General features: G+C 31.9%; 2 protein-coding genes across 2 annotated transcripts in view; one reads left to right on the top strand and one right to left on the bottom strand.

Moving 5' to 3' along the window:
- The window catches only part of LOC117105967 (serine/threonine-protein phosphatase 6 regulatory ankyrin repeat subunit A-like), a gene marked incomplete in the record, with an annotated part of 28,674 nt that extends 24,034 nt beyond the window's left edge, over nt 1-4,640 (top strand). Inside the window, 3 exon segments of the mRNA XM_033247274.1 lie at nt 824-906; nt 1,312-1,403; nt 2,188-4,640. Of these exon segments, the coding sequence (XP_033103165.1) occupies nt 824-906; nt 1,312-1,403; nt 2,188-2,429 (417 nt within the window).
- A 2,208-nt stretch (nt 4,641-6,848) lies between these two features.
- The window catches only part of LOC117105990, a 3,171-nt gene continuing 1,411 nt past the window's right edge, over nt 6,849-8,608 (bottom strand). The window contains exons 2-4 of the mRNA XM_033247292.1: nt 7,669-7,770; nt 7,439-7,567; nt 6,849-7,058 (exon numbers count right to left, since the gene is read on the bottom strand). Coding sequence (XP_033103183.1) covers nt 6,900-7,058; nt 7,439-7,567; nt 7,669-7,770 — 390 coding nt within the window. The 3' untranslated portion in view covers nt 6,849-6,899. The remainder of the gene's footprint in view (nt 7,059-7,438; nt 7,568-7,668; nt 7,771-8,608) is intronic.

The following is an 8,608-nucleotide window of genomic DNA, read 5'->3' as shown; positions in this document are numbered from 1 at the left end:
ACTACTTATTCTACTACTATTAAGAGACATTTTAATCAATATATTAGTCAATCAGTTATTCAGTCAATATGTCAAACATCAATCAATTATTAAATAATCAAACATTTAATAAATATGTCAATCATCTACTTAATTATTCCAATTATAGAAGAAAATTTCATTTGATATCCACATATACTTAAAGACTATTTACCAACACAGTTTTCTAAAAAGGAAATGTTTATTTGTTAGCATTAAAATTTTTATGAATTCATTTTTTGAAATGTCATTTTGCTGTTTAAGTTTATATATCATTATCACAGACACAATATGGTACACCAAACCTTGTTCTTTATGAATACTGGAGACAGGTTTGTTAATATTGAAAACTAAATTTAAACACTGGGTATATAAATAGGAATTCTCATTTACTCTTTACTGTATTTGGTATCCCCACCACTTCTTTCAAATGATTTTGTAGGTTTCTTGAAAGGTACAAACTAAAAAAATAAAAGAATTATACTTAGTTTTAATGGGTTTTCTTAATATTGTAAAACATTGACTAGGTATCTGCTGATCTAACTACCTATGGTTTTAATTATGTGGATTTTTTCAAGTAAAAATTGTTTAATCATTTTGTTCTCTTATTCCCTTTTTCCATTCCCATCCCTTTGATATGTTTTACTCAGTATATCTCTTGGCTAAGTCTATGCATTAATTTTCTGAGTAACATTTCATTAACATTCATGCATTGTGACAATTTTGGTGATTTAGTACAATTACCGGTATTTGCTTTAATTTATGTTTTTTTAAATACATTTATATTTGTTTTTGTGTTTTTTAGCGGCATGAAGGTTGTGCTTTGATGATTTTAGAAAAGCTTACCAATCCAAATACTATTAGTGTACCAAATTGTGAAGGAATGACGTAAGTTAAGATTTTTTTAGATAAAAATATTGATAATGGACGATGATGTCAATGAAGGTGATTAACGTCATGCATGATGGTGACGATGATGATAATGATGGTGATGTGATGATGATATGAGGATCATTATTTTAGTGATGATTATTGTGATGATGATGATGGTGAAGAAGATAACAATGGTGGCGGTAACGGTGATGATGGTAATTCATTATCATTGATAATGATGATTAAATGTTGTTGATGATTAAGTAGTGTTAATGATGATAATTAAATATTGTTGGTGATGATGGTGGTAATGATGAAGATAAAGATAGCTGAGGTAGCGATGAAGACTGTAATGGTGGCGGTGATGATTAGTCAGTAAAAGGAGTTTTGGTATGTTTATGATGTGTTTTTAATTTGCAGAGCTTTGCATATAGCAGCAGCCAGTGGCTTAGTAACTGTGGTTCAGGAACTTATAACCAAAGGTGCTAGTTTATTAGCAGTTGACAACAGAGGTAAATTAAATAATATGCTTCTACTTTATTTATAATAATACGACCTAAAAAAAATGTATGCTGCCTAAGCCCGACTGACCTAAAATCTTGAAAATATGTGGTGGGGGTTATTTGGGCAAAACATATGAGCTGAAAATGGTTTTGTATGATGTTTACAAAGGCATTTCAGCAAGCTTTAATTGATTAATTTGAAAACTTAACCATTAATTTGAGCTAGTGGTTGTCATTTTATCAGCCAAAATACATGGAAAATGTTACAGTCAGCCATGAACCATAACATTAGGCCTAGGACCATTTTAGTAATTTTTTTAAAATTCAGACTCACTAACCCAGATGTCAAAGTTTCACTGTTCTTGAGCAAAACAAAACATTTTTTTTGGCCTTATACATTTTATATAGTAAATATGTAAATCCTTGCCGAGCCACAGGGCTCATATGGTTGCCGAAAGTACAAGAATGCAACTACGGAGAATGTCCTTTTGTACTGCCATGTGTGTATAGCGTTAGCTAGGTAGAACAACATTTATATAATAGTGCCTATGAAAAGTAGAAGTGGAAGTAAGTTAAATGATCCTTTTAGAGTATGGACATGGCATATATATAAACATTTAAGGAGTCTGATGGAATGTGATGGTCTTGTTTACAACAAACACCATAGTAGTAATATGAACTGCAAGACCTTGGCATTATGTGATTCACATCTTTAATATTCATTTTTATGTGTGGTACAATTGTCCAGTCATTTTATCGGTTATCAAAACTATTTTAACTGTTTTTCTTATAGGCTACACACCTGCATTAAGTTGTTCAGCGAATTCTAAGGTTGCAGACTGTTTGGCCATCATCCTAGCGCAAATGATTCCATTCTCTCCAAACAGTACCGCTGCAAATTCACGGATCGCGATGGCGCTTACCGGGGAGCTTGGGCGAACACGCACACTAGGTAGCCTTGATCTGACCGACGGCGACGGTAACCACAGCCGCACAGGTAGCAATGTAGACACGTCTGATTCAGAAACGTATTGAGTTGCCAAAAGTACAAGAATGCAACTACGGAGAATGTCCTGTGTACTGCCATGTGTGTATAGCGTTAGCTAAGGTAGAACAACAGTGGCAATAGCTAATTCAATACCAAATAATAGGTGTATTATAATTTAGTTGAATTAAGAAATTGGTACAAATTAATATGTTATCGAGCACACAGACTACATTTGAATTTATTTTAAAGTGCTTTCCTTATTAACCACTATGTAAAATTTTTTTAACAAGACCAAATTTTGACCAAAGGGTTGGGTTTTTGTTTGTTGTTTTTTTTGTGGTGCGTTGCCTACATCTTTTGAGTGTTGGGGAAATCCACTAAGAATTTAGCTTTCATTTGTGATTTGATATTTAATTAATTTTCATAAAGCAATCAATTTAATAATTTTATCAGTTAATTAAGCAATAATGCAATCATTACACATTATACAATAAACTAAATGTAAAACAAACAACATTTAAGCCAAATATTTAAAAATATGTGGTTTCTGCTTTTGATTTTTGAATAAGAGGTAGGCAAGGCACCTATGTTTGCAAACAAATAGTTCCACCACCCCCTCCCCTGCAGGCCCACTGACACATATTTATGCCAAGGCCTGGAGACCCACAATTGTGCATTGGTTATAAAGATTATTGGATTTCTACAAAATTTGGTAACAGCTTATGAAAGGGATTGTGGTGGGAAGAAAATTTTTTTTTTATTTGGCCTTATATTTAGAGGGATCTGTAAAGAAAAATATGGAAATTAGTCTTGATATTTGATCCAATACTTAAAGTCACTGGAGTGAATGTGATTAGGCAATAATATTATACTAATTGGCATTTCATTAGTTTAATTATTTATTTTTAAAATTTTGAATTGAAATTGACATCAATAAAATATTTATTTATTTTATTTATTTATGTCTTATCTGTAACTTGGCTCCAGTAGTTAGGGCATCATCAGGTGTAGTGATGAAGTTCCATCTATAATCTGCACAAAAGTATTTCAACAATTTCATTTCTCCTTCCTAAGCGACCCATTGAAGTAATTTGTTTTTCTTAAATTGGTGATTTTTTGAGTGTATGATTGCTATACAATTTTATTTTATGGGTTTTTCTGTGTGTGTGTTGAAAAGCTTTAGTTTCATAGATTTTCGTATTTGCAATTGAAAATTATTGTTTACATGCTTCAGATCAATAATTTCCAAGTGTGAGTAAATTCAACATAGATAGAAACAAATTCAATATAGCTTTCTGTTAACCAAATTCCAAAGTACTAAGAAACATTAAGTTTATGTTTGTTATTGTGATTTCTTGTGTATTGGATTTTACAGTTAATTTTCTAGAGATTTCTTCATGTTGTATATGAAACCTTTAACAGTAACAGCAATTCCTAAACAGTAATTGTATTGTTCCATGCTTTAATTCGGGGGAGGAAATGGGAAGGTATGGAGAAGGGGCAGGAAGGGAGATATGCTTTTGGGAAAATATGCTTTTCCGTTAACTTGCTTCATTTTTTAGGTTTTCTACTCTGTCTCATTTAAGGGAAATGTCACAGTGCAAGTACTAGTGCTATGGTGCTTTTAAAAAAAAACAGCATTTTTTATGTTTTAATCGGTCACAATATTCAACAAAGAATAAGATCTGAAATGTTAACATGTAAGATTAATCCCCAAATAATTAATTTTTAAAATGATGTAATTTGTATAGGGCATAGCTCTTTATTTATAACTCTTAACAATATTTTATAAATCTGGTTGACTTTTGATGTATTTAAAAGGATCTTTTTAAATGGTGATGAGGGACCAAATCATATGACAGATGTGCAAAGTAGAGAGAAAAGGTGAGAGATATTTGAGTGTTGGTAGAATGATTACAAGGTAATATACCAATGATGTAATTTATTATTAAATGGTGGTGTTATTGTTCTTTTGTTATTATTATTATTATTATTTATTAATATTATTATTATTATTATTAATGTTGGAGCAAGTGGTACAACAAGAATTTAGACTTGCAATTGAATGATCAAGGGTTTGAATAATATGAGTCTGGCTACATGTGCCTTTAGTAGTGTTAGTATGGGTGTTTAAAAAATAATTATATATTTAAATTGGGGAACCTAATCAGTATTAAGATTTTTTTCATCTTAAGCCGGTTACTCACTGCGTGCAACGGCAACGCGACAAAGAATGCAAAGACGCGGACCCAACGGATCGTCTTTTTAATGAGGATCCGTTCAGATTGCCACTGACAATGAGCAGACGTTGCGTCGTCTATCGCTCACCGGAAGCAAATGTGGATTCGTCGTGCGACGGACTGAGTGGCCGGCTTAAGGCTCGGTTATTCTTATATATAAGTCTCACATATTGCTTGAGGAGTGAGCAGTTTTTAGTCGTTTTAGGAGTTTGGTCCTTTGCCCAGGGTAATAATGTGTGGAGCATATATTAGAGGTTATTATTAGGTATATGAAATAAATTATTATTATTATTGTTATTATGCAACAGATACATTGCCCCTTATCCCATCTAAAAACACTCAAGTGGGAGTTATTCAAGGAACCGAGTGATCAAACGCTACTTAAAACCCAACGATGCCCAGGTTAGAACCAGGGACTTCAGCACAAGAAGCAGGAACGATACCTCTTGACTGACTGCTTAGCTATTATTATTATTATTATTATTATTATTATTATTATTATTATTATTATTATTATTATTATTATTATTATTATTGTTATTATTATTTTATTATTATTATTGTAATCATTATTATTATTATTCTTATTCTTATTACTCTTGTTTCTTATTTGTTACTATATTTATAATGATGATTATTGTCATTTTGCAATATCATCATTAATTTTGTTTGCAAATTCGCTCTAAAAGAAAATGCATTATTATGGTGTTCCAATCATGCATTATAGGCTTGCAAAGTTTGGAAGATTATTTAACAAATTACTGTCATTATTACACAAAAATTGTCATTATCCCCTTCTAAAAACAGTGCTTGTATTTAATATATAATGTCTTTATCAGTATTCATTGATCAGTTACTGCTAGAACCATAGTTCATGGAACTGTTTTTAATACTGTAGACATAGTATTTCGTCTTTATTATTATTAACTCCAGAAGAAACCTAACTTATACTGGGAGTCCTAACTATAAAGTTATTTATTGATAAAACAAGTTTTAGCCACTACATGGCTTACTTGGGTGTGATTAACAAAGCTTGGGTAACACCTTTAAAAAATATTTCTGTCCATTGAGTGATGTTGTGTGTCTGTGTATGAAAGAAAATCTGCTCTAAAATGTATAAAGTTGGTAAACTAATGAAATGGAGAGTTACTTTCATTGTAAGAAAGATTATAAATCCTTCTTTTAGTATGTAGTTTATTGTTCAATTGATGAGTTTTATTACTTTTATTTATTGCTATTATTTTTGCTTATTAATCGTTTGGTATAACTTTATTTTCATTATATCTTCAATCATAATTACTGATATTGTTTTTTTTTTATGCAATTGTACAACTTTTGTATTATAATATATGTATTATGGTTGGTTATTTCATGTAATTGACAAGTATTGTTTATTTGACCCTTTGAAACTTATTACTAATCGTTTATGATCGTTATCGACAGTAGTGCGTTATGAAAAGGCCATGGTTAAAAACCACAGGAGATTACCTTAAAAACTTTTTGACGTCATTAATTTGTGATGTCATAACTGTGTGACTAAAACACTGTGATGTCATAACTTGACGTGATTATTGTGATCTAAATAGAAGAGATACATTATTATAGTACTGTACATCAAACTTCATGGTGTTTATATTTTTTAACAACTTCAGAAGGAAGATCGCGGGTTCACCAATATCATATGACGTAACAAGTTGGGAAACCACTTCGATTGCATGCATGGGAGAACTATTTTAATAATACCGTTCCAATATTATTTGCAAAAAAAAAAAAAAAAAAAAAAAAAAAAAAAAAAAAAAAAAAAACCTTTAAACTGGCCGATAATCAGTTCCAAGAATGTTCCTATTTTGGAAGTTGATAACTATATTTAATATTGATCTTGTTATGTTGTAGGCGAGACTGTTTTTATACCTTGCTTAGCGAACCCGCCGCGCGCCAATAATGGTGATTTCGAATAAAAATAACGTTATATTTTTGTCCTATTAACGCACCCACCGAAATTTTATAAAAAAAAAGTTTTCCTTTATCCCGCCGTAACCTTGAATTTCCAAAAAAAAAATATATATATTTATGTATATGTTTCTTCCAAATTTTATAGATAGCGGATCCAGGTTTGGTTTGAAGGATGGGGTGTTTGGGATGGGTAATGGTGGGCAAGACTGGTTCCTGTTTCTCTTTTTGTTGCAAACAATGTAGATTCCCTTACTAAAAGAGACCTTAAAATCTTGACATAAAAGTTGGCATATCTGAGATATAGACGCCATGTGTCATGAGACGTCATACTTTCCCTGTATCTCTCGTGTAATATTGGTAGATGCGCCTTACCTCGGAATACACATTTAGGTTCATGGTGTGCTGACGGTCGTCCCGGTGTATCTTACTATGGAAGCCTTCCTCAACGTGGAATAATCGGTCGTAGGTCGAACTAGGTTTGTTCTAATGATAAAATCGATGACAGATTTAACGATAATAATATCTGCAGAATATATAAATGTCAATGTATCTGCCCCTGAAATGCCAATCCATGGTGTCATTTTTTAGTAGTCGTTTTATGTAATTCCTGACAAAGCACATGATCAGCTTTGTTTATTGGCTCATCACCTCTCAATAATTAAGTAAAACTAAGAAATATGTTTAGGTACCTTAGTGAATAGTAAGACGTAAGTAGTAAGTATATACAAGTAACCAGTAATTTACCAAAATCAATTATACTAGGTCTACTCAAAATTGGCTGTTGCTTGTTGTTACTCTTTACGTGTTCATTCATATTTTCCAGTTTGTTGTTAGCTACCGGTACGTGTTTAACCGATATTTACCTGTTTGTTGTTGTTGAAATATGTATTTTTCTCTTTCAACTGTTGCTCTGTCGCTGATTGGATGCCTGGCCATTGTTCAGATCCATCGCCTTTTGTTGCTAAATGATTCTTCCGTATGTTTTTCTCGCGCTGAAAATATCAACATAAAACTTAGTATTTAGTAACCCAGATTTGCGTACTTTCAATATCAACTTAACCATAGATACGATCGAGTAGGAAAAACGACTCACCCGCACAATTTCTATCCATCTTAGTTTCACTTCCTCAGGTGTGGGTATTTTTTTCCCATAATTTGACATAGTCTTTCCTGTCTCTCCTGGATCCATATCTATCTATTTATTTATTTTTTTTTATCGTGTAGACCTATTGCTTTAATAATGCTAAATGATGTAAACCGACATAAAGTTAGCAAGTTTCTTATTAATAGTGATCCTACGCTTTTTCCTTATGTGTGTTTGTAAAACTCGCCGTTACCATGGATAATTCCTATGGCTACAGGCATAGTGAAGACGCCCGCGTACCAATGTTATTAAGTTGTGAACAGAATTGGAGTGCATGCAGAGAAAAACTCACTACCTATAATGCTCAAACACCGGACCTGATACCGTACCCCGTAGCTATGGTTAGTGTAACGGCAGAAAGTACTCCTGTGGTCCCAATTCCGCAAAATCATATTTGATTGGTTTTACTACATTATTAGGGGTTGGATTTATCAAACTTACTTAACGTAAAAATTAGCTTAAATTCTTCGTCTTAAATCCGCCATAAATCCCAGCACAGGTCTTTTAACATTACAGACGTGTGATAATGTCTGGTTATGTTTTGTATTTTGCCAGCTTTCATAAAGATTTGTTCAGTAATACTGTAGTATTAATAATAATGATGATGACGATAATCATGGAGATAATGATGGATACGGTAATAATAATAATACTAAAAAGTGAAGAAAATTGTGCTAAAATAAAAAGAAATTTTTAATTTGTCCAATCATTATAATTATTATTGTAGTTAAAGCTTAGTAAGCTATAGTTAGGCTTAAATTGTCCTGGGTTACCAGATCTCTATGTTTACCGAAAATCCCTGATATTGATAAAAGATAATGAGAAATTTGTTGGCGCTTCATTTTGACTATATAATGGTGATGTGATGATGATGAATTTTACAAATTAA

This window comes from Anneissia japonica, unplaced genomic scaffold (assembly GCF_011630105.1).
Source record: "Anneissia japonica isolate Jap-2015-1 unplaced genomic scaffold, ASM1163010v1 scaffold284860_len1800451_cov186, whole genome shotgun sequence".
NCBI classification, from domain to species: domain Eukaryota; kingdom Metazoa; phylum Echinodermata; class Crinoidea; order Comatulida; family Comatulidae; genus Anneissia; species Anneissia japonica.
The sequence above is the reverse complement of the archived record's forward strand: the minus strand, read 5'-3'. Positions and strand labels throughout refer to the sequence as shown.